This window comes from Salvelinus namaycush, chromosome 41 (assembly GCF_016432855.1).
Source record: "Salvelinus namaycush isolate Seneca chromosome 41, SaNama_1.0, whole genome shotgun sequence".
NCBI classification, from domain to species: Eukaryota; Metazoa; Chordata; class Actinopteri; order Salmoniformes; family Salmonidae; genus Salvelinus; species Salvelinus namaycush.
Genome location: NC_052347.1, coordinates 18,734,811 through 18,761,773, shown reverse-complemented (window position 1 = coordinate 18,761,773; position 26,963 = coordinate 18,734,811). Strand labels below are relative to the sequence as shown.

The 26,963-nt window shown below is 44.0% G+C and overlaps 1 gene segment (V, D, J or C); it reads left to right on the top strand.

Annotated features, from left to right (window-relative positions):
- LOC120034132 overlaps positions 1–26,963 on the top strand; it is a 73,879-nt gene that overhangs the window by 45,287 nt on the left and 1,629 nt on the right. The window contains 7 exon segments of the C gene segment in view: positions 5,414–5,477; positions 6,862–7,158; positions 13,893–14,231; positions 14,357–14,656; positions 21,515–21,829; positions 21,988–22,281; positions 22,418–22,717. Coding sequence covers positions 5,414–5,477; positions 6,862–7,158; positions 13,893–14,231; positions 14,357–14,656; positions 21,515–21,829; positions 21,988–22,281; positions 22,418–22,717 — 1,909 coding nt within the window.

Sequence of the window (26,963 nt, the reverse complement as noted above, 5' to 3'; positions counted from 1 at the left end):
GTGCTAGGTATAAGCAAAACAGCTCTCCTCCCTGCAGCGATGTAGTCTAGTCACTAAACCTTGAGTCCAAGTCAAGTCCCTAGTGATCGAGTCAGAGTCCTCGAGTTAAAGCTTGAATCATGAGTCTTTTGGTAGTGCTAAAAGCTGCATTCCAACAATCTTTGAACCTACATTACATAAAGCAAAACGCTAACCATCTTAGAGTATTGCACATTAGTCGGGATAGCTTGCTACAGTATTTCAGTAGCTATTGTAACTATGTTGAATTAAGCAAAGGGGAGAGACATTCGGACAACAAGGTACCATTGGTTCACCTACTACCTCACTGTCATTGTAAATAAGAATTTGTTCTTAACTAGTTAAATAAAGGCTAAATAAATACAATTAAGGCCCTGGTTAGGTGAAACAGGGTGGAAGAGCTTTGTTGGAACAAACGTATGTACACACTGCACTCTCCAGGACCAGAGTTGCCAAACCCTGATGGCTCGGGGCAGACGGGCGGCTCAGATGGCGCTGGGCAGACGGATGGCTCAGATGGCGCTGGGCAGATGGGCGGCTCAGATGGTGCTGGGCAGACGGGCGGCTCAGATGGCGCTGGGCAGACGGATGGCTCAGATGGCGCTGGGCAGACGGATGGCTCAGATGGCGCTGGGCAGACGGATGGCTCAGATGGCGCTGGGCAGACGGATGGCGCTGGGCAGACGGATGGCTCAGACGGCGCTGGGCAGGCAGGCAGCTCAGACGGCGCTGGGCAGGCGGATGGCTCAGATGGCGCTGGGCAGACGGATGGCTCAGATGGCGCTGGGCAGATGGATGGCTCAGATGGCGCTGGGCAGATGGATGGCTCAGATGGCGCTGGGCAGACGGATGGCTCAGACGGCGCTGGGCAGGCAAGCAGTGCAGGCGGCGTTGAGCAGACGAGCAGTGCAGGCGGCATTGGGCAGACGGCCGACTCTGACCTGCTGAGGCGCACAGTAGGCCTGGTGCGTGGTGCCGGAACTGGTGGTACCGGACTGGAGACACGCACCTCAAGGCTAGTGCGGGGAGCAGGAACAGGGCACACTGAATTCTCAAAGTGCACTATAGGCCTGGTGCGTGGTACCGGCACTGGTGGTACCGGGCTGAGGGCACGCACCTCAGGGCGAGTGCGGGGAGAAGGAACAGTGCGTACAGGGCTCTGGAGACGCACAGGAGGCTTGGTGCGTGGTGCCGGAGCTGGAGGTACTGGGCTGGAGACACGCACCACAGGGAGAGTGCGTGGAGGAGGAACAGGGCTCTGGAGACGCACAGGAAGCCTGGTGCGTGGTGTAGGCACTGGTGGTACTGGGCTGGGGCGGGAAGGTGGCGCCGGATATACCGGACCGTGCAGGCGTACTGGCTCCCTTGAGCACCGAGCCTGCCCAACCTTACCTGGTTGAATGCTCCCCGTAGCCCGTCCAGTGCGGGGAGGTGGAATAACCCGCACTGGGCTGTGTTGGCGAACCGGGGTCACCATGCGTAAGGTTGGTGCCATGTACACCGGCCCGAGGAGACGTACTGGAGGCCAGATATGTAGAGCCGGCTTCATGGCACTTGGCTCAATGCTCAATCTAGCCCGGCCAGTGCGGGGAGGTGGAATAACCCGCACCGGGCTATGCACACGTACAGGAGACACTGTGCGCTCTTCCGCATAACACGGTGTCTGCCCGTACTCCCGCTCTCCACGGTAAGCATGGGAAGTGGGCGCAGGTCTCCTACCTGACTTCGCCACACTATCCTTTATCCCCCCCCCCAAAAAAATGTTTGGGGTTTCTTCACGGGCTTCTTACCGCGCCGTCGTGCTAACCTCATTCGCCGGTATCCCTCCGCACATTGCTCCATCGAATCCCAGGCGGGCTCCGGCACTCTCCCTGGGTCAACCGACCACCTGTCTATTTCCTCCCAAGTGGTGTAACCCAGATCCGGCTCCTGCTGCCGAGCTAGCTCCTCGAAACGCCGCCTCTCTGCTTTTGCTGCCTCCAGCTCTGCTTTGGGGCGGCGATACTCCTCTGGCTCTGCCCAGGGTCCTTTTCCGTCCAGCTCGTCCTCCCATGTCCATTTCTCCTGGTCCCGCTGCTGCTGCTGCTGCCGCTGCTGCCCGTTGCTACGCTGCTTGGTCCGAGTTTGGTGGGTGGTTCTGTAACGGCAGCCTTCCCTCTCTTCACTAGAAGAGAGAGTGTAGCAGGGATCGGACCAACACGCAGCGTAGCCAGTGCTCAACATGTTTAATTAAACGAAAACAGTGAACACTTACAACAATACAAAACAACAAAATGTGGCAAACCGAAACAGTCCTATCTGGTGCAGACAAAACACAGAGACAGGAAACAACCACCCACAATCCCCAACACAAAACAAGCCACCTATATATGATTCTCAATCAGGGACAACGATAGACAGCTGCCTCTGATTGAGAACCATATTAGGCTGGACACAGAAACAGACAAACTAGACACACAACATAGAATTCCCACCCAGCTCACGTCCTGACCAACACTAAACAAGCAAAACACATAAGAACTATGGTCAGGACGTGACAAAAAGAACATTCTGGTTGGTTTTTCTTTGGATTTTCTCCTACCATATCATTTGTGTTATAGTCTCATACATTAGTTAAACATTTCTACAAACTTCAAAGTGTTTTCTATCCAATGCTACCAATTATATGCGTATCCTGGCTTCTGGGCCTGAGTAACAGGCAGTTTACTTTGGGCACGTCAGTCAGGCAGAAATTCAGAAAAATAGACCCTAGTTTATTTGTCATATGCACAGGATACAAATGGTACACAGTATAATGAAATGCTGGTTCACCTATCAACAATACGACAGTAATAAGAATAGGAGTAAGTATGTAAAAAATAAAAGCTCAATGAAATATAAATATAATATATTTAGCAAAAATATAAATTCAAGGAAGGCACAAACAATTTACAGTAGGACATTTACATGTGCTGGCGAGGGTGAGTACGGAGAGAAAGTGTTGAATTATGCAGTAAGTTTGTGCAATAATTATATAAGTCCAAAAGCATTAGTCATGGTTTGTGTGTTTGTGCATATCAAATCAAATCAAATTATATTTGTCACGTGCTGAATACAACAAGTGTAGACTTTACCGTGAAATGCTTACTTACAAGCCCTTTCCCAACAATGCAGTTAAAAAGTATGAAAATTAACAAATAGATCAAAAGAAAATAGTAACACAATATAATATCACAATAAAATAACAATAACAGGCTATATACAACGAGTACTGGTACCGAGTCAGTGTACTGGGGTACAAGATAGTTGGGGTGATTGATTAAGGGTAATATGTACATGTAGGTTTGGTTAGGTGATTGATTGAAGTATTATCTACATGTAGGTAGGTGGTGAAAAGCAGAAAGTCTGGGTAGCTGTTTAATGAACTGTTCAGCAGTCTCATAGCTTTGTGGTAGAGCTGTTCAGGAGCCTTTTCGATCCCAGACTTGACACTCTGGTACGCTTGCCATGCCGTAGCAGAAAAAACAGACTGTGTGGGCATGTGAGTTGATGTGTGAGCAAGTGCATGTCTGCTAAGGTGTGAAACTGTTGGTGTAGAGGTGGTCGTCCTGGCTCAGGTGTTCAGCAGTCTGCTAGCGTGTGGGTAAAAGTTGTCTCTGAGCCCCGAGACTCGATGCTCCGATACCGTCTGCCAAACAGTAAAGGCGTGAACAGTCTGTGGCTGGGTATGTGGGGTCCTTGATGATGTTACGTGCCTTCCTCAGGCCCCGCTTGAAGTTAATGTACTTTACGGGTGGGAGCACGGCACCAGTGATGGACAGGGACGTCTTCACCACCTGTTGAAGGTCCTTGTGGTCGAGAGTGGAGCAGTTTCCATACCAGGTTGTGATGCAGCCGGTCAAGACTCTCTCAATGGTGCAGCAGTAGAAGTAGGAGAGTATCCGGGGGGACATGCCAAGTTTCTGCATCTGCCTTTGGAAGTAGAGGCGCTGTTGCTCCTCCTTGACCAGAGTGATGGTGTTGTGTGTCCATGTCAGGTTCTCTGAGATTTGGACGCAGAGGAACTTGAAGTCACTGACTCTCTCCACAGCAGTCCCATCGATGTGGATTGGGCATATCCTTCTCCCTGCTTCCTGAAGTTGACAATCACCTCTTTCTTTTTGGTGATATTGAAGGATAGGTTGTTGTCCTGGAACCGCACTGCTAGGTCTCTTACCTCTTCCCTTGTCTCATCACTGTTGTTGATCAGGCCTACAACCGTGGTGTCATCTGAAAACTTGGTGATGGAGTTGGTGTTGTGCCTGGCCCCGTGTTAAGAGTCAGTGTAGTGGAGGTATTTTTGAGAGTCAGTGTAGTGGAGGAGTTGTTGCCAATCCTCAGTTGTTGTAGCCTGTGGTCTGCCTGTCAGGAAGTCCAGTATCCAGTTGCAAAGGACAGAGTCTAGACCCAGGGCCCGGGCTTGGAGGGAACAATGGTATTGAATGCTGAACTATAGTTAATGAACAGCATTCTCACATAGGTGTTCCTCTTGTCCAGGTGTGATAGAGCTATATGGATTGCAATGGAGATGGCATCTTGAGTGGATCTGTTGGAGTGGTAAGCAAATTGGAGTGGGTCCAGTGTGTCTGGCATGCTGGCCTTGATGTGTGCAGCCTTTCAAAGGACTTTATGATGACAGGGGTGAGTGCAACGGGGTGAGTCATTTAGGCATGCAGCTTGGTTTTCTTGGGCACTGGAATAATTGTGGTCTTCTAATTGTTTCTATAGCGAAGACCAATTAAGTGATGGTCGGCCATGAATGTTTTTTGGCCAAATGTCTGTGTTAAGCGGTGACCTAGATTATACATATCTAATTCGGGAATGATGGCCACCACTCACGTCCAACTACCAGCAACAGTGTGGAAACAAGGAACAGAGATTTTGACCAATGATTGTCAATCCTGTGTGTCACCAATGATTCACACCCACAGTATCTGGAATGAAATAGCCCTATCAGGATGATGCTCAAGATGCTTCCCATACATCAACATTCACAGCGGATAGAGGAAGCAGGGGCTCACTCTCAAAAAGGACAGGAATAAAAATGTGCTCACACTTTCAGCCAAAGTTAACTTCATGCAACACTTCCGTTTTGATGGGAAGTGCATCTCCCCAGGGAAGGAGACAACCATCAAGATGCCACAAAATAAAGTTAATGAAGCAATACGTTTGAAATGAATTGGTTTTTTAGTTTAGGGGCAGATAAACAATTATCACTGTGATTACTATTTCGACTACTGGGGGAAAGGAACCCAAGTCACGATAACTTCTGGTAAGTAGCCTTAACATTCAGACCTAAAAAAGTTATTTCATTATTGACACATAACTAGTGACTATTCAGGTTATTTTGACTGATTTTGTACGAAGTGTTGGTCAGACCATTCACTGTGACAACTACTTTGACTACTGGGGGAAAGGGACCATGGTGACCGTGTCCACAGGTAAAACAAAAACATATTCTGTTTATTTTTGCATTACTATTGAGGTTGGACTTTGAGTTAAAAGTCCCTCTCTCCTAAAGGCTTGAAATATGTATTTTTGGTCTTCACTTGCGGTAGTTTTTGTGCGTTGCACGTATTGAAAGATTGCACTGTGACTATGCTTTTGCCTACTGGGGGAAAGGCACAATGGTTACCGTTTCATCAGGTAAGAAAAAGTATTATGATTTCATCAAATGTGTCAGTGATCATTCGAAAAGTCAAATACATGTCGTTTTTTACAACTCGATTCTAGGCTTCATTTTGTCAATTTGCTAAATTGAATTGAGGATCAAAAACAGTAACGGTAGGCCTACCCTATAACAAAGGCATATTCATAATCTGGACAAAAACAACTGAAATTCATTGATGTGATTTCAAAACAAACCTTTAAAAAGTATGATATGGACAATATTAAATATCGAAATAGGTTTTTGTGCATAGCCTGTATTGGTTCTTTGCACTGTGACTACGGTTTTGACTACTGGGGGAAAGGGACAATGGTTACAGTTTCATCAGGTGAGACTTTCAAATGAAAATGTCTAATCTTACAAATACATTTAGAAGCCGTTTATATGTTTCTGCTTTAGTTTTTGAAATGTAAAGTTTGTTACTTTTAATCTGCAATGGAATTAAGATACATGTCTATAATGAAGCCTATTTGAAGTAAAGTGTGCCAAACAAACTTAAAGTAAAACATCATAACCTAACATTACAGTCAACGTAAATATCAGAAAGTGTACAAAATAATAGCGTTCCTTTTGCGCTCTTTCATTAAGAATGGGAATAAGAGGGTATAGAACCTGGGGAGAATGCTTTTTTATACCGCTTGTTAAGGTAATTGAACACAGTGCTACGCTGCTTTTGACTACTGGGGTCAGGGTACAATAGTAACCGTTTCATTAGGTAAGAATCTAATTTTGGTTGAGGCAAGGTATAGTTCATAGTGGAAAATGATCGCTTAAATATAAGGACAAATATTTAATCAATAAAAATATTTATGTTTAATCATTCAAAAACGTATATAGCCTACAGTCCTAACTACCTATCTTTTATCAGTGGATATTGTATTTTACGTTTTTGATAACACATTCAACTCATGTGTACCCTATGTGCATGTATTTGGAGTGAACAATATCCTACCCTGGTAATAAATCATCATGTATTAAACCTAGCCTACTAAATAAATGTTAAATAACCTGACGATGTCAAATAGAATAGGTCCTTAGAACTGTTAACTATTTTATTTGGTCAGTGTTGGTTGATTTATGTATTTATTTTTTCATGGTGTATTCTATAAAACTGTTTGGCTTTATGGACAATTTGTAACACATTATTTATCTTACAGCAACACCAACAGCTCCGACTTTGTTCCCTCTTGTGCAATGTGGCTCCGGGACCGGAGATATGATGACTCTGGGTTGCATTGCCACTGGCTTCACGCCTGCCTCCCTCACCTTCAAATGGAATGAAGAAGGCGGGAATTCCCTGACTGATTTCGTTCAGTACCCTGCGGTCCAAACCGGTGGAAGCTACATGGGAGTCAGTCAACTCCGTGTAAAGAGAGCAGACTGGGACAGTAAAACATTTGAATGCGCCGTGGAACATTCAGCTGGTTCAAAGGAAGTACTAATGAAGAAACAAAGTAAGATGTATTTGTTTATCCATTTAATAACATATGTCACTAATAATAATAATAATATATTATTGAGTTTAATGTATTTATATCCATGTAGCCTATTAATCTACTAATTTCGTAAAAAACATAGCCTCTGTGATAATCATAATTTGCGGGTTATTTTATGTTTAGTTTTGTTGAAAGACACATTTTTAGAAATCGAAATATGGAAGACAATAAGCTTATGAAATCTGAATAAGACATAAAAATTGCACATATTTTTGCTGGAAAATTCCACTGCTGCAAATTGTGGACTATACAGTCTAGGTTAAAATAATTTTGATGCCTACATATTACAATTGTTGTCAACGCGCATACAGTAAGTATAACACCTAAATTACCTGACACCTTCGGGCAAATTAAACAATCAATGCATTAAAACGTAGTCAATTGCTAATTCACTGTAACAATCAACATTTGTGTCACCCACTGTAGAATAAACCATTTAGGCCAATTGTATAAACATTGCTAGGTGTCAGTCTAGTTGTGGGGAATGTGCTATAGCACTAGGATGAGGGTTGGTTGGAGTGGCTGTAGCTTGCCCCTTTAGTTGGGACTATTTAAGCCATCTCCCCAAGAAGGCATGCTACAAACAGTGTTGAGCTCTTTTTGCTTTCGTCTGCCAGCATAATTATTCTATGTCCACAGTCTAAGACTTTATATACTTTGATATACACTTTTTAAAAATGAAAGAATATTTACTTGAATAGTACCGATTCAAAGTTTGGTAACAGAATGACAGTACAAACAGCACAAACCGTCATTCTGTTACCAAACTTTGTGTCTACACTGTTCTTCAAGTAAATGTGTTTTTGTAAAATTTTCTGTGGAAATTGTAAAAATGAGTCCTTGTGGATAGAGTCGCATGGTTTGTTTAACTTTGCAATCTCTGGTTTTTGGTTGAAAAACATTTTAGAAGTGAAAAATCGAAGTCTCACTGTCACTGTTACCGTGAAATTTCCCATAAGCTGTTTAGGTGTTCTATTCATCTTTACTGCGCATTTGTAGCCTATGCCAGCTTCTGCAAATGTATGTTGTTTTCTCTCTGCTTCTGCATATATATATATATATATATATATATATATATATATATATATATATATATATATATATATATATATATATATGTGTGTGTGTATGTTTGTTTTTTAGTGGAATATCTGCAGCACCCGTCTCTTTACGTAATGACCCCCTCTAAAGAGGAGATGGAAGAAAATAAGACGGCTTCCTTCGCCTGCTTTGCCCATGACTTTTCACCCCGTACACACACAATCACATGGACGAGGACGGAAAAGGGAACAGAAAGGGAAGTTGTATCTGACTTCAAGAGTTCTTGTGAGAGTGAGAAGAAGAGTGAGAAAACTCTGTACAGCTCAACCAGCTATCTCAGGGTCAATGAGAGTGAGTGGAAGAGTGAAGAAGTAACATTCACTTGCATGTTTAAGAACAAAGCTGGAAATGTGAGGAGAACTGTGGGCTACACTTCATCAGATGGTGAGTAGAATACGTCAGATTATCTTCTCTTGGTATCTTATTACAGGAGCTTCAAAAGGCAGGGATTTTGTGACAGAGCTCCAGGCCAGATTGAAAAGTTAGCACATTTTTCTAATTAGCACTTAAAGGTTTATCTTAAATTGCATCAAGATAGCCCATGCATGAAAAAGGATTGATTGTAATCAGCCAGCTGGAGGGAAAACAGAATAGCCTACATTGATCCAAAACATACAAACTGTTTACATTTTAATTGCTGTTGTCACAAACAGCTTGGTGAACATTCCTTACATCCTTTCTCAACAGGTCCACCCCATGTACATTCAGTAGTCATTAAGATCACCCCGCCGTCTCTTGAGGATATGCTTATGAACAAAAAAGCTGAGCTTGTGTGCGATGTCGATGAAGTAGTTCCTGGCTTCGTGAGCGTCAAATGGGAAAATGACAATGGAAATACCTTAACCAGCCGGAAGGGTGACACTGACAAAATTGCCATACTTGACATCACTTATGAGGACTGGAGCAATGGGACAGTATTCTACTGCGCTGTAGATCACATGGAAAACCTGGGCGCCTTGGTAAAGAAAGCCTACAAGAGGGAGACCGGTAAGACAAACTGCTTTGGTTTCCCTCTCACTTTTCTTTTGACTAAACTGGGATTTCATTTTTACGATGTTTCAAAACCTATCAAACAGATATCCAATTGGTCATCTTCTGGGAATTAAAAATGATGATAGGAGATTGTGTAGACCAGTGAAAAATGACTTTAATTGTTTAATTGCAAGGAACCAAATGGAGCTGATAGCAATTTGATCTGATTAAATCAGATGATGACTGACTGCAAAATGACAAAATGCTTGTCTATGATGGGTCCCTTTGGTCTCTCAAGACGAAACTCCTGTGAGGGAAGACATTGTTTGGTTGGCTTAATATAGGCAGCATTTAGCAAAATGTAAATTGTTTGCCAAGTACTTGCATGGAGAGAAGCCCTGACTGTTCTCTCGTGCTTCCAGGAGGAGATCCACAGCGTCCATCTGTCTTTCTGCTGGCTCCAGCAGAACAAACTAGTGATAATACGGTGACCCTGACTTGCTACGTCAAAGACTTCTACCCCAAGGACGTTTTAGTGGCTTGGCTTGTTGACGATGAGCCGGTGGAGAGAACGATCAGTTCAGCATTGTACCAATTCAGCACCACTAGCCAGATTCAATCAGGAAGGACCTACTCTGTCTACAGTCAGCTCACATTTAGCAATGACTTGTGGAAGAACGAAGAAGTGGTGTATAGCTGTGTAGTTTACCACGAAAGCATGATCAAGTCCACAAAAATGATTATGAGAACCATTGACAGAACCTCAAACCAACCCAACCTAGTTAACCTCAGCTTGAATGTGCCTCAGAGCTGCAAGGCCCAGTAGAGGTTGTGTTGTGTTTTGTTGATGTGTGTTGCTGCGTGTTACCTCTGCTGTTTGTGTCAGTGACATAACATGTTGTGTGTCTTTTAAATGCAGAATCAAAATCCAAATAAAAACTTTAAATCATTAATCCTGTTGATGTACTGTGTCATGCAGGTCCTACTCATGTCTGTCCCGTCTCCCCACTTTTGTGCAAAGCTTCAGTATCTCTGTTTGGGGGAAATGTCAACTCTCACACTACTAGAACTAATGGTAAAGTGACAATACAAGTCAAGCAAAGTATCGATGCTTTACTTTTGCAATCAGGTCACAATTATCATAAAATATATCTGTAATACAGTAATGGTGGACACTGAATAATGTATTAGTATAAAGCGTATTTTGCACACTGAGCTATAGACTTGTACACAATAGAGAAGTGATATACACTCACATTGATAAAATGTTCCCCTGATGATAGGAATGAACTATGGAAGTGTAGCTCTAGCATTAGACCAGTCTGGTCTAGCATTCCCAATCTGATCCTCAAACCATCATGGTCACCTAATAATCCCCAGTTTACAATTGGCTCATTCATCCCCCTCCTCTCCCCTGTAACTATTCCCCAGGTCGTTGCTGCAAATGAGAACGTGTTCTCAGTCAACTTACCTGGTAAAATAACGGTAAAATAAATAAAATAAAATAAATAAAATTAGCAACCCAGTTGTCTGCTGTTTCAGATATTCTCCTCATGTCTTTGGTGTAATCAGATGTAGTGCATTGAACTTAATCAGGTGTTCCTGTCTTGTTGTTTGGCTTTGTGTGCTTCTGTTCCCTCTACTGGGTCTCACCTGTAGAAATGCTATATGTCTGTTCTATTGATTCAAAGTCTACCACCATGGGTTTGGAAATGGATGAGATGTGACTAGGGTTCGTTCACAAGAAGCAAGCCAAGCCAAGTAGAAGTTGGAAGTCCCCATTGATCGGCAAGTGTGCCGTTTGGCCAAAGCAAGTCAGGGTCACGTTCACTGCTGGTTTGATATCCTCATGTTTTAGATCTTCAATGTGTTGTATTCGTTAAGTAATAACTCAGTAATTGATGAAAGGCCATAGGGGATGAGGCAGAAAAAACATGCTCAAGTCCAATAGACAAAGCTTTAGATTATTGTCTCACATCCTACCAAATATCACAGTATTATCTATGCCTGATACCAGAGACAGTATTATCTATGACTGATACCAGAGACAGTATTATCTCTGATTGATACCAGAGACAGTATTATCTATGACTGATACCAGAGACAGTATTATCTCTGATTGATACCAGAGACAGTATTATCTATGACTGATACCGGAGACAGTATTATCTATGATTGATACCGGAGAGAGTATTATCTCTGATTGATACCGGAGACAGTATTATCTATGATTGATACCGGAGAGAGTATTATCTCTGATTGATACCGGAGACAGCTGTACTATGCATGGTTTCCCATAAAACAGTTCAAAGTATACCCATTCCAACCGTTTGACACTTATTGATAGCCCCTTTAGATCTGCATGGAACAGTAAGGGTAGGCTACATGCAATACGGTGAAAACTCCCCCTTGTTAACAAGATGGCTGGAGCTATGGCGGAACTAAGATCTATAACAAATACTTTCAGATTTCTTAGGAGCTGTCAAGAAGTGTCCAGAAGTTGGGGTTTGTGTTTGGGTCTCAGACTGGACACCAGAGTGATGAGTAACCGTTTTGACTGCCTACTGACACTGTTCTCATATCCACATGCAGAGTGTCTCGTGTTGACTGACTGTCCATGCAGCAACACCATGGAAACCGACAGGGACAGCATGGGAAAAACAGCCTTCACCTTCATCATACTCTTCCTCATAACTCTGCTGTATGGCGTTGGAGCAACTGCCATCAAGGTAATGCCTTTTTGGGAATCTGGGGTTTTTACTAAATGGGATAAGCTTTTGTCAGATTTTACTTTTTGTAGCAGGTTAGGGGAAAGGGGGATACCTAGTCAGTTGTCTTGCACATTTAACCCAACCCCTCTGAATCAGAGAGGTGCAGGGGGCTGCCATAATCAACATCCGCATCTTCGGAGCTGAGGGAAATGTGGGTTAACTGCCTTGCTCAGGGACAGAACAACAGATTTTTACCTTGTCAGCTCAGGGACTCGAACCAGCAACCTTTCGGTTACTGACCCAATGCTCTAACCACTAAGCTACCAGCCGCAGCAGGTTAGGAGAATTAACGTAGCAGGTTAGGAGAATTAGGTTACGGTTAGGAAAGAGGTTAGGGTTAGCTAAAATGCAAAAAATAAACAAAAGCTGTATCCCTTCTAGTGTGAAAGGAAGACATTTTGGTTTTGAAAGTTCCATAGTCTGTATGGATCCATATTCAAACAAACAATCCATGAATATGTGGTAGAACTTTCAGTAGCAACATGAACAGATTCTAGCAAGATAAGAATGTACACATAGGCCTATTTTGTGTGTTGCAATTCTCTGCAAGAGGCATACTAGTGAGCGGGAATAAGCTAAATATATTATATATAACTTACAATATAACTATATTATTATATAGGCCTAATAGTTATATTATATATAAGTATATTCAATTTACACAAGTTTCTTTGAAGTGTCAGCTAATACAAATAATAATTGCATCTAAATAGATGTCACAATTATTGTAAGTAATTTAAGTGAACAAATGTTTGCTTCTTATTTCAGGTGAAATGAAGAAACTGAGTTTGAAGAAGATATAACTTTTCATACTTACATTTATTGTACACATTCATATATTGTAACTGTTCTCCTGCTTGTCTTTATTGTTGATTTTGTTTGAATAGTTCAACTGTAGAGGTTAAATTTGTAAATATTTCATTGTGTCTTTTTAAACTATTAAGATAATAAAAGTGTAACTGAAGTGAACAACAGTGTATTGTTCTTCCCTTAACATTTCTCCATTCATTAGAAAGAAAATGCAGCTAGAATGATGCATTATAATGTATTATAAACATTGAGGAAACACATTTCTTATTTACGGTTACATCAGTATATGTGTTTTAAAAGTTATTTTAGAACTGCGTGGCTGTTGTGATGTGTAGATTAATCTACAGTAAGTAATATACATCTTATTTTTGCTGGATGCTACATACTGGGTTCTGCTTGAACACATCTGGAATCAGTGGGCCTTGCTACATTTGGTATGCAAACTATTCAGAAATAGCTTGATGGGTTGTCAAAACAACGAAAGTGTAACACCAAGTGGTAAGAAGTTACATAACAGAAGAAAATAAGAGAACTCTTCATGCAGATAGCTCAGAAACATGCAAATGGCAACTGATTTCCTTAAGCAGAAGTAGACCTCACACCTGGCTTCTGATACACACGGTTGCTCAGCAACATGTTTCACTTCTGTTTTTTGGTAAGCTTTTTTGGGACCAGGGTGTTACCCCACGCTTCTGCCTGCTGAATTCCCTGTTCGCTGAAGCCTGTCCTGCTCTAACACCTGCATTTCACAACCCTCCAACTCCACATCTGACCACTACCATTACCAGTTCTCAGTGCCCCGCCAGCCAGCTACCTAATAGGTCCATAGCGCCATCTAGGCTATGTTAAAAGTCATTACACTCAACTGATTTTCATAGACTGGGTTACTTTAAACTGCATTAAAAAAAGGTATGAAGAATTTGATTAAAAGTTTACAATCTGACTTTGGTTTACATCTTGTTAATCACCAAATCAGAAAAAATTGTAAAAGTCAAAAATGTGGCCCTGAAATTTCCTCCTCCTTCCACTTTGTATTAGTGCAGCGGGTCATTCCTCCAAATATCACCCTGTATCCTCTCTGGGAGGAACTGGAGGGAGGATCGAAGGTGGGACTCCTCTGCATCCTGAGTGGGTTCTACCCTGACAAGCTGAGTGTGGAGTGGCTGCTGGATGACAAGACTGTGACCACCTCTCCAGTCCAGCGGAAGCTGCAGAGTGTAGAAGGTGAGGAGAAAACATTCAGCCTGAACAGCCAGCTGGAGCTGGACCGGAGCCAATGGACTCAAGGGACAGAGGTCACATGCAAGGCCACCCACAATGCAGCACAAGGACCACCTCCAGGAGCACCCGTCTCCAGGACCACCAGCATTTGCTCAGGTGGGTTTCAGTGACAGAACTGTGTATTGGGCCAGAGGATGGGTATAGAATACTGTACAATTGAAAAACATAGTAACAATCCAAATCTGCAAGTCTTGTGACTTCTCCATCTGTTTTCCTCTCAGCTTTTCCCTTGTCTACTCCATCCATCCACCTGGAGACCCCCAGATTCAGGACAGTGATGACACAGACTGAGGTAACAGCTATATGTGTGGTCCACTACGCGTATGATGCTACAGTAACCTGGCTTCTGGATGGATTAGACCAAACCAGTAGGACCCCAGTGAACCAGGCCAGCAGCACAACTCAGAGCATCAGCAGTAACCTGACTCTTCCCTCAAGCCAATGGAAAACCCTGAACACAATAACATGCAGAGCTGAACATCGCTGCTTCAACTCCACAGAGAAGACCAGTAATGTTAAAGGTTAGAATGGAACTTTGTGATCATATATTTGTATTATTTTTTTATTTATTGAACCCTTATTTAACTAGGCAAGTCAGTTAGGAACAAATTGTTATTTACAATGACGGCCTACCAAAAGGCAAAAGGCCTCCTGCGGGGATGGGTTCTGGGATTAAAAATGAATAAATAAATAAAATATAAATATAGGACAAAACACACATCACGACAAGAGAGGTAACAGAACACTACATAAAGAGAGACCTAAGACAACAACATAGCAAGGCAGCAACACATGATAACACAGCAAATCAAATCAGAGTTTTTTTGTCACGTGCGCCAAATACAACAGGTGTAGACCTTACAGTGAAATGCTTACTTACAGGCTCTAACCAACAGTGCAAAAAAGGTATTCAGTGAACAATAGGTAAGTAAAGAAATAAAAACAACAGTAAAAAGACAATGAAAAAAAGTAGTAGGGAGGCTATGTACAGTAGCGAGGCTATAACAGTAGCGAGGCTACATACTGACACCGGTTAGTCGGACTGATTGAGGTAGTATGTACATGTAGATATGGTTAAAGTGACTCCTCCCTATAGGCTGTCTCGTCATTGTCGGTGATCAGGCCTTCCACTGTTGTGTCGTCTGCAAACTTAATGATGGTGTTGGAGTTGTGCCTGGCCATGGAGTCGTGGGTGAACAGGGAGTACAGGAGGGGACTGAGCATGCACCCCTGGGGGGCTCCAGTGTTGAGGATCAGCATGGCAGATGTGTTGCTACCTACCCTCACCATCTGGGGGCAGCCCGTCAGGAAGTCCAGGATCCAGTTGTATAAGGAGGTGTTTAGTCCCAGGATCCTTAGCTTAGTGATGAGCTTTGAGGGTACTATGGTGTTGAATGCTGAGCTGTAGTCAATGAATAGCATTCTCACATAGGTGTTCCTTTTGTCCAGGTGGGAAAAGGCAGTGTGGAGTGCAATAGAGAACGCATCATCTGTAGATCAGTTTAGGCGGTATGCAAATTGGAGTGGGTCTAGGGTTTCTGGGATAATGGTGTTGATGTGAGCCATGACCAGCCTTTCAAAGCACTTCATGGCTACGGACGTGAGTGCTGCGGTTCTGTAGTCATTTAGGCAGGTTGCATTCGTGTTCTTGGGCATGGGGACTATGGTGGTCTGCTTGAAACATGTTGGTATTGCAGACTCAATCAGGAACATGTTGAAAATGTCAGTGAAGACACCTGCCAGTTGGTCAGCACATGCCTGGAGCAGACGTCCTGATAATCCTTCTTGCCCCGCAGCCTTGTGAATGTTGACCTGTTTAAAGGTCTTACTCACGTCGGCTATGGAGAGTGTGATCACACAGTCGTCCGGAACAGCTGATGCTCTCATGCATGCCTCAGTGTTGCTTGCCTCGAAGCGAGCATAGAAGTGATTTAGCGCGTCTGGTAGGCTTGTGTCACTTGGCAGCTCACTGCTGTGCTTCCCTTTGTAGTCTGTAATAGTTTGCAAGCCCTGCCACATAAGACGAGCGTCGGAGACAGTGTAGCACGATTCAATCTTAGCTCTGTATTGGCGCCTTGCCTGTTTGGTGGTTCATCAGAGGGCATAGCAGGATTTCTTATAAGCTTCCGGGTTAGAGTCCCGCACCTTGAAAGCGGCAGCTCTCATATCCATGTCATCATTCAGCCACAATTCCGTGAACCATAAGATATCACAGTTTTTGATGTCCAGTTGGTAGGATATTCGTGATCGTACCTCGTCTAATTTATTGTCCAATGATTGCACGTTGGCGGTAACGGCAGCTTTCCCACTCGCTTCTGTGGATCCTTACGAGGCACCCCGCTCTGTGTCCTCTGTACCTGCTGTCACGTTCGTTAAAATAAGTGGACCAAGGCGCAGCGTGCATAGAGTTCCACATATTTATTAACCTCTCTGGTATAAGTGGGACGGTAGCGTCCCACCTCGACAACAGCTAGTGAAATTGCAGGGCGCCAAATTCAAAACAACAGATATCCCATAATTAAAATTCATCAAACATACAAGTATTATACACCATTTTAAAGATAAACTTCTCCTTAATGCAACCGCTTTGTCAGATTTCAAAAAGGCTTTCGGCGAAAGCACACCACGCGATTATGTTAGGTCAGCGCCTAGCCACAAAACCATACAGCCATTTTCCAACTAAGGAGAGGTGTTACAAAAGTCAGAAATAGCGTTAAAATGAATCACTTATTTTTGATGATATTCATCTGGTGGCACTCCCAGGTCTCCATGTTAGACAATAAATGTTAGTTTTGTTTGATGTCCCTCTTTATGTTCAAAAACATCAGTTTTGTTGGTGCGTTTAGTTCAGAAATCCAAAGGCACAATGCGCGCTCTCAACATCAAGACGAAAAGTCAAAAAAGTACAATAAAAGTTAGTAGAAACATGTCAAACGATGTTTACCACCAATCCTCAGGTTGTTTTTGTCATAAATAATCAATAATATTTCAACCGGACAAAAGCTTCGTCAATAGAAAGGCGTGTTCCCGATCACGCGCATCACTCGTGTCTGGAAATGTCCACTGTCCACTCAGTGAAAGTGCTGTATCTCCCTCGTTTTTCAGAGTAATAGCCTGAAACAATGCCTAAAGACTGGCTACATGTAGAGCAGGGGTGTCAAACTCATTCCACGGAGGGCCTAGTGTCTGCAGGTTTTTGGTTTTTCCTTTCAATAAAGCCCTAGACAACCAGGTGTGGGGAGTTCCTAACTAATTAGTGATGTTAATTCATCAATCAAGTACAAGGGAGGAGCGAAAACCCGCAGACACTCGGCCCCCCGTGGAATGAGTTTGACACCTGTGATGTAGAGGAAGCCATAGAGATTGTGAACTGGGTCCTAAGTCTTTGTATGGTGGATAGGCTTTCAATGGAAAAACAGCCTTTCAAAATAATAGTACTACCTTGTTGGATTTTCTTCAGGTTTACGCCTGCCATATCAGTTCTGTTATACTCACAGACATTATTTTAACAGTTTTGGAAACTTTAGAGTGTTTTCTATCCAAATCTACAAATTATATGCATATCCTAGCTTCTGGGCCTGAGTAGCAGGCAGTATAATTTGGGCATGCTTTTTATCCAAAATTCCGAATGCTGCCCCCTACCCTAGTGAAGTTAAGGTGAAACTTCAAAGAATACAAAGAATAAACGAACGTGCAGTTCGTAGCGGACATTGGCACTAGACAAAACAATATCCCACAACGCAGGTGGGAAAAGGACCACACTACGTATGATCCCCAATTAGAGGCAACGATCATCAGCTGCCTCCAATTGGGAACCGTACTCACACCAACATAGAAAATAAAAACTAGAAAACCCCCTAGTTACGCCCTGACCAAAAACAAAATAGAGAACCCTGAGGGCTTTCTATGGTCAGGGCGTGACAGTACCCCCCCCCCCCCTAAAGGTGCAGACTCCGACCGCAAAACCTGAAGCTAGATGGGGAGGGTTAGGGTGGGCAACTAGCGTCGGTGGCGGCTCCGGTGCGGGACGTAGCACCCTCTCAGACCGCGGATCCGGCCATGAAGCTGGGCTGAACGCCGTGCCCGGACTCGGCACTATAACAGAGGAAGGCTCCGTCCATGGAGCGGGACTGTACGCCGTGCCTGGACTGGGCACCGGCGCAGATGAAGGCTCCGGCCATGGAGCGGGACTGGACGCCGTGCCTGGACTGGGCACCGACGCAGGAAGCTTTGGACTGTGAACCGTCGCTGGAAGCTCAGGGCTGGTGACACACTCTTCAGGGCGAGTCCGGGGAGCCGGCACAGGACGTACCGGGCTGAGAAGGCGCACTGGAGGCCTGGTGCGCAGAGCCGGCACAGGTTTCACCAGACTGATGACACGCTCTTCAGGGCGAGTGTGGGGAGCCGGCACAGGACGTACCTGGCTGGGGAGGCGCACTGGAGGCTTGGTGCGTGGAGCCGGCACAGGTTTCACCGGACTGATGACACGCTCTTCAGGGCAAGTGCAGGGAGCCGGCACAGGACGTACCGGGCTGGGGAGGCGCACTGGAGGCCTGTTGCGTGGAGCCGGCACAGGTTTCACCGGACTGATGACACGCTCTTCAGGGCGAGAGTGGGGAGCCGGCACAGGACGTACCGGGCTGGGGAGGCGCACTGAAGGCCTGGTGCGTGGAGCCGGCACAGGTTTTACCGGACTGATGACACGCTCTTCAGGGCGAATGCGCTGCAGAATACACCAAACCAACATCTCTCTCCGATCTCCCTCCTCACACTGCTCCATCGACTCCCCGACGGTCTCTGGCTCTCTCCTCAGCTCGACCGACCACCCCTTGTGTCCAACCCCCCCAAAAATCTTGGGGTTTCTGTGGCCGTGGACCCCGGCGTCGCCGCTGTCCTCCTATACTCCTTGGCGACTCCCGCCAAAGAAGGGTCTCGCATCCACCCATTATTTCCTCCCATGTCCAGCTCTCCTTTTCCTCCATGGCACGCTGCTTGGTCCTGTAGTGGTGGGATATTCTGTCACGTTCGTTATAATGAGTGGACCAAGGCGCAGCGTGCGTAGAGTTCCACATATTTATTAAGGTGAAACTTCAAAGAATACAATGAATAAACGAACATGCAGTTCGTAGCGAACATTGGCACTAGACAAAACAATATCCCACAATGAAGGTGGGAAAAGGACCACACTAAGTATGATCCCCAATTAGAGGCAACGATCATCAGCTGCCTCCAATTGGGAACCATACTCACACCAACATAGAAAATAAAAACTAGAAAATCCCCTAGTCACGCCTTGACCAAAAACACCATAGAGAACCCCGAGGGCGCTCTATGGTCAGGGCGTGACACCTGCGTCTCTTCCTCTTGCAAATAACTGGGATGTTGTTCTTGTCGGGTGTTCTGAGAAGGTCCTGTGCGTCCTGCTTGTTGAAAAAAAAATCTTTGTCTAATCCGAGGTGAGTGATTGTTGTCCTGATATCCAGAAGCTCTTTTTTTGCCGTAAGATACGGTTGCAGAAACATTATGTACAAAATATGTTACAAATAACACGAAAAAAAACACATAATAGCACAATTGGTTGGGCGCCTGTAAGACTGCTGCCATTTCATCCGGTGCCATTGGTAGCAACACAACATAACAACAACATAGTGGCAACACAACATGGTAGCAGCACAAAACATGGTACAAACATTATTGGGCACAGACAACAGCACAAAGGGCAAAAAGGTAGAGACAACAATACATCACACAAAGCAGCCACAACTGTCAGTAAGAGTGTCCATGATTGAGTCTTTGAATGAAGATATATACAGAGAGAAGTACAGCAAAACATTCACTATTCTTCTGTCCTCCCCCATAAAAAGTAGACATTATTGACACTGAAGTCAAATCAGTGTTCCTTTCTCCTGTTAACCTGTTTTGGCTGCAGCCCGACACCGGTACACTTATGACAACATCCAGCTCAAGTGCAGGGCGCGAAATTCAAAAGCTATTTTTTTTAAATATTTAACTTTCACACATTAACAAGTCCAAGACACCAGATGAAAGATACACTTCTTGTGAATCAAGCCAACATGTCCGATTTTTAAAATGTTTTACAGGGAAGACAAAATATGTAAATCTATTAGCTAACCACGTTAGCAAATGACACCACTTTTCTAACTCCATCAGTTTCTTACTCCATCAGGTGCTATCACAAATTCGACCAAATAAAGATATAAATAGCCACTAACCAAGAAACAAATTCATCAGATGACAGTCTGATAACATATTTATTGTATAGCATATTTTTTTTTGAAAAATTTGCATATTTCAGGTATAAACCATATTTTACATTTCAGCTACATTCAGAAATTGTACCGAAAGCAGCCATAATATTTACAGACACCAACGTCAAATAGCTAATTACTCATCATAAAACATTTCTGAAAAATTCATAGTGTGCAGCAATTGAAAGACAGGCATCTTGTGATTCCAAACAATATTTCCGATTTATAAAATGTTTTACAGCGAAAACAAAATGTATCGCTATATTAGCGTAGCCACAATAGAGATAAACATTTGGGCGCCCACGACCCGTTCACATGCACGACAGATATATGAAATAACATCATAAAATGGGTCTTACTTTGGCTGATCTTTCATCAGAATGTTGAAAAAGTTGTCCTCTGTCCAGATGAGTCGTTGTTTGGATTCAGAATGGCAAATATCCCTCTTCAATTAGCATTGAAAGTAGCCAAGTGGCACAAATCTCTCAGATGTAAACACAGTCAGACGACGGAACACGGTAAAACTCCCGAAAAAATTTCAATAATCTGATTAAACTATATTGAAAAAACATACTTTAGGATGATATTGTGACATGTATCAAAAAAAATCGAAGCCGGAGATCATATTCACCTATAACGACGGTTTTCCAGGAGGCAATTCCAGGTCCAACTTCGCGCCTACAAAAAAAAAAATAATGTCGGACCTCTCACTCCAAGAGGATGTATTCAATCCCAGAACGAGATATTCAAGTAATTTCTGCTCTCACTTCCGCATGACACCCAAGGGAAGGTGTATGACGTGTTTCTATAGTCCCAAGTGACATGCCCTTTTATAGACAAGCTCTTGAAGAGAGACCTCGCTTTTGGAAATCTCACTTCCGGATAGGAAATGGGCTGCAGAAAGAGTTCTGGTTCACTTAGAGAAATAATTAAAACGGTTAAAGAAACTAGAGAGTGTTTTCTATCCAATAGTAATGATAATATGCATATTGTACGAGCAAGAATTGAGTAGGAGGCCGTTTGAAATGGCCACCTCTTTCCAGGTTACTCAATGCTGCGCCTTGCAGCCATAAGAAGTTAACCCCTCTCCTCTGTGTGTGTGTTCTCCAGGACCTGCAGTGAGCAGCACTCCTACAGTGCTGATCAGGAGGTCTCTCCCAGAGTTACTGAAGGGAGACAGTGCTGTGCTGGAGTGTGCTATCACACAACTCTCCTCCAGTGACCTCTACATCACCTTTCAGGCCAATGAGGTTGATTTCCCTGAGAAACAGTATGTTGATCTGCCTGCCTCCAAAGATCCCCATTCAATCACCAGACGCTTCTCTGTCCCTACATCACACTGGAAGACAGACAACACTTTCACCTGTAAAGTGAACCAAGGTTTCTCCTACAGCATGGTGTCTAACTCGACAGGAAAGCTTTTTGGTAGGTGAACTTCTCTCATCTGACCCAATTATACCTTCTCAAATGCTTGAAAATGTAGAAAGGCCTACCAACATGAATTATCTTTCCATTGTTTGTTGCATGATCTTCATTCAGCACTCCAGGGCTAAAATTGAAAAAGGAAATGGTGTTCTTTCCAGGTGAACTGTCCATGGAACTCCTTCTAGTCCCCAGTGAGGAGCCGTCTGGCTCAGGTACCCAGAAACTCATGTGTTCTGGGTGGGGATTCAACCCTAAGATCAAGTGGCTCTCTGGGTCTGAACAGAGGTCTGCAGCAGACAATGAGATAAGGATGGGGGAAGACGGACATGTGGCAGTAACCAGTCATATCACAGTAACACAGCAGGAGTGGAATGAGGGGAAGGACTTCATCTGTGAGGTAGATGACAAAGATCTTCAGAAAACTGTCAGGAAGAGCACTAGTTTGTGCACAGGTAGGTTGTAAACTTACAGAAGCGCCTTACCTGTTTAAAGTGTTGCTTCAAAAGTCATAAATCATAACCTAATTACCTTGGAGTATAAAAAACTATTATACGATTTTATTTCCACACTCATCTGTTTTGCTCTCAGTTTTTCCCTCGTCTACTCCATCCCTCCACCTGGAGACCCCCAGATTCAGGACAGTGATGACACAGACTGAGGTAACATCTACATGTGTGGTCCACTCTGCGTATGACGCCAAAGTGTCCTGGCTTCTGGATGGAAAAGACCCAACCAACGGGACTGCAGTGAACCAGGCCAGCAGCACAACTCAGAGCATCAGCAGTAACCTGACTCTTCCCTCAAGCCAATGGAAAACCCTGAACACAATAACATGCAGAGCTGAACATCGCTGCTTCAACTCCACAGAGAAGACCAGTAATGTTAAAGGTTAGAATGGAACTTTGTGATCATATATTTTTATTTTTATTGAACCCTTATTTAACTAGGCAAGTCAGTTAAGAACAAATTGTTATTTACAATGACGGCCTACCAAAAGGCAAAAGGCCTGCTGCGGGGATGGGGTCTGGGATAAAAAATGAATAAATAAATAAAATATAAATATAGGACAAAACACACATCACGACAAGAGAGGTAACACAACACTACATAAGAAAACAACATAGCAAGGCAGCAACACATGACAACACAGCAAATCAAATCAACGTTTTTGTCACGTGCGCCAAATACAACAGGTGTAGACCTTACAGTGAAATGCTTACTTACAGGCTCTAGCCAACAGTGCAAAAAAAGGTATTCAGTGAACAATAGGTAAGTAAAGGAATAAAAACAACAGTAAAAAGACAGTGAAAAATAGCAGTAGCGAGGCTATGTACAGTAGCGAGGCTATAACAGTAGCGAGGCTACATACTGACACCGGTTAGTCGGGCTGATTGAGGTAGTATGTACATGTAGATATGGTTAAAGTGACTATGCATATATGATAAACAGAGAGTAGCAGTAGCGTAACAGATGGGTTGGCGGGTGGCGGGTGGTGGGTGGCAGGACACAATGCAGATAGCCCAGTTAGCCAATGTGCGGGGGCACTGATGGTTGGGCCATTTGAGGTAGTATGTACATGAATGTATAGTTAAAGTGACTATGCATATATGATAAACAGAGAGTAGCAGCAGCGTAAAAGAGGGGTAGGGGGGCAAACAATGCAAATAGTCCAGGTAGCCATTTGATTACCTGTTCAGGAGTCTATTGGCTTGGGGGTAAAAACTGTTGAGAAGCCTTTTTGTCCTAGACTTTGCACTCCGGTACCGCTTGCCATGCGATAGTAGAGAGAACAGTCTATGACTGGGGTGACTGGGGTCTTTGATAATTTTTAGGGCCTTCCTCTGACACCGCCTGGTGTAGAGTTCCTGGATGGCAGGCAGCTTAGCCCCAGTGATGTACTGAGCCAAAGCACTAACCTCTGTAGTGCCTTGCGGTCGGAGGCCGAGCAATTTCCGTACCAGGCAGTGATGCAACCAGTCAGGATGCTCTCGATGTTGCAGCTGTAGAACCTTTTGAGGATCTGAGGACCCATGCCAAATCTTTTTAGTTTCCTGAGGGGGAATAGGCTTTGTCGTGCCCTCTTCACAACTGTCTTGATGTGTTTGGACCATTCTAGTTTGTTGGTGATGTGGACACCAAGGAACTTGAAGCTCTCAACCTGCTCCACTTGAGCCCCATCGATGAGAATGAGGTTGTGCTCGGTCCTCCTTTTCCTGTAGTCCACAATCATCTCCTTAGTCTTGGTTACGTTGAGGGATAGGTTGTTATTCTGGCACCACCCAGCCAGATCTCTAACCTCCTCCCTATAGGCTGTCTTGTCGGCAAACTTAATGATGGTGTTGGAGTTGTGCCTGGCTATGGAGTTGTGGGTGAACAGGGAGTACAGGAGGGGACTGAGTACGCACCCCTGGGTGGCTCCAGTGTTGAGGATCAGCGTGGAATATGTGTTGCTACCTACCCTCACCACCGGGGGCAGCCCGTCAGGAAGTCCAGGATCCAGTTGTATAAGGAGGTGTTTAGTCCTAGGATCCTTAGCTTAGTGATGAGCTTTGAGGGTACTATGGTGTGGAACGCTGAGCTGTAGTCAATGAATAGCATTCTCACATAGGTGTTCCTTTTGTCCAGGTGGGAAAGGACAGTGTGGAGTGCAATAGAAATTGCATCATCCGTAGATCTGTTTGGGCAGTATGCAAATTGGAGTGGGTCTAGGGTTTCTGGGATAATGGTGTTGATGTGAGCCATGACCAGCCTTTCAAAGCACTTCATGGCTACGGACGTGAGTGCTACGGTTCTGTAGTCATTTAGGCAGGTTGCCTTCATGTTCTTGGGCACAGGGACTATGGTGGTCTGCTTGAAACATGTTGGTATTACAGACTCAATCAGGAACATGTTGAAAATGTCAGTGAAGACACCTGCCAGTTGGTCAGCACATGCCCGGAGCAGACGTCCTGGTAATCCTTCTTGCCCCGCAGCCTTGTGAATGTTGACCTGTTTTAAGGTCTTACTCACGTCGGCTACGGAGAGTGTGATCACACAGTCGTCCGGAACAGCTAATGCTCTCATGCATGCCTCAGTGTTGCTTGCCTTGAAGCGAGCATAGAAGCGATTTAGCTCGTCTGGTAGGCTCGTGTCACTGGGCAGTGTCACTGGCCAGAAGCCATGGCTTCTGGTTGGGGTACGTACGTACAGTCACTGTGGGGACAACATCCTCGATGCACTTATTGATAAAGCCAGTGACTGATGTGTTGTACTCCTCAATGCTATCGGAAGAATCCCGGAACATGTTTCAGTCTGTGATACCAAAACCGTCCTGTAGTTTAGTATCTGCTTCATCTGACCACTTTTTTAAAGACCGAGTCACTGGTGCTTCCTTTAATTTTTGCTTCTAAGCAGGAATCAGGAGGATAGAATTGTGGTCAGATTTACCAAATGGAGGGCGAGGGAGAGCTTTGTACGCGTCTCTGTGTGTGGAGTACAGATGATCTAGAATGTTTTTCCCTCTGGTTGCACATTTAACATGTTGATAGAAATTAGGCAGAACTGATTTAAGTTTCCCTGCATTAAAGTCTCCGGCCACTAGGAGTGCCGCCTCTGGGTGAGCGGTTTCTTGTTTGCTTATTTCCTTATACAGCTGACTGAGTGCGATCTTAGTGCCAGCATCCGTCTGTGGTGGTAAGTAAACAGCCACGAAAAGTAATGCTGAAAACTTTCTAGGCAGATAGTGTGGTCTGCAATTTATCACAAGATACTCTACTTCAGGCAAGCAAAATCTAGAGACTTCCTTAGATTTCGTGCACCAGCTGTTGTTTTAAAAATATGCACAGACCCCCCCCCCCCCCCCCCCCCCCCGCCCCCTCATCTTGTGTGCTGTTCTATTTTGCCGGTGCAGCGTATATCCCACTAGCTGAATATCCATGTCATCATTCAGCCACGATTCCGTGAAACATAAGAAAATACAATTTTTGATGTCCCGTTGGTAGGATATTCGTGATCATACCTCATATAATTTATTGTCCAATGATTGCAAGGTTGACGGTAACGGCAGCTTTCCCACTCGCTTTTCTCCAAACGTAACGACGGTCATTATGGCCAAACTGTTCTATTTTTGTTTCACCAGAGCAGAGGACGACCAAAAAGTACGATCTTTCTCCCCATGCACAGTTGCAAATCGTAGTCTGGGTTTTTTATGGCGGTTTTGGAGCAGTGGCTTCTTCCTTGCTGAGCGGCCTTTCAGGTTATGTTGATATAGGACTCGTTTTACTGTGGATATAGATACTTTTGTACCTGTTTCCTCCAGCATCTTCACAAGGTCTTTTGCTGTTGTTCTGGGATTGATTTGCGCTTTTCGCACCAAAGTACGTTCATCTCTAGGAGACAGAACGCGTCTCCTTCCTGAGCGGTATGATGGCTGCGTGGTCCCATGGTGTTTATACTTGCATACTATTGTTTGTACAGATGAATATGGTCCCTTCAGGCGTTTGGAAATTGTTCCCAAGGATGAACCAGACTTGTGGCGGTCTACAATTGTTTTTCTGAGGTCTTGGCTGATTTATTTTGATTTTCCCATGATGTCAAGCAAAGAGGCACTGAGTTTGAAGGTAGGCCTTGAAATACATCCACAGGCACACCTCCAATTGACTCAAAGGATGTCAATTAGCCTATCAGAAGCTTCTAAAGCCATGACATCATTTTCTGGAATTTTAAAGCTGTTTAACAGCACAGTCAACCTAGTGTATGTAAACTTCTGACCCACCGGAATTGTGATACAGTGAATTATAAGTGAAATAATCTGTCTGTAAACAATTGTTGGAAAAATTACTTGTGTCATGCACGAAGTAGATGTCCGAACCGACTTGCCAAAACTATAGTTTGTTAACAAGAAATTTGTGGAGTGGTTGAAAAACGAGTTTGAATGACTCCAACCTAAGTGTATGTAAACTTCCGACTTCAACTATACATCCTTCATTCAGTCATCATCACTCATAAAAATCTAATAAAAGTGTATTGGTCACCTACACAGTTTGGTTGATGTTATTGCAGGTGCAGTGAAATGTTTATGTTTCTAGCTCCAACAATGCAGGAATATCTAGCAATACAATAATAATACACACAGAATCAAAAAGTGAAGAAATGA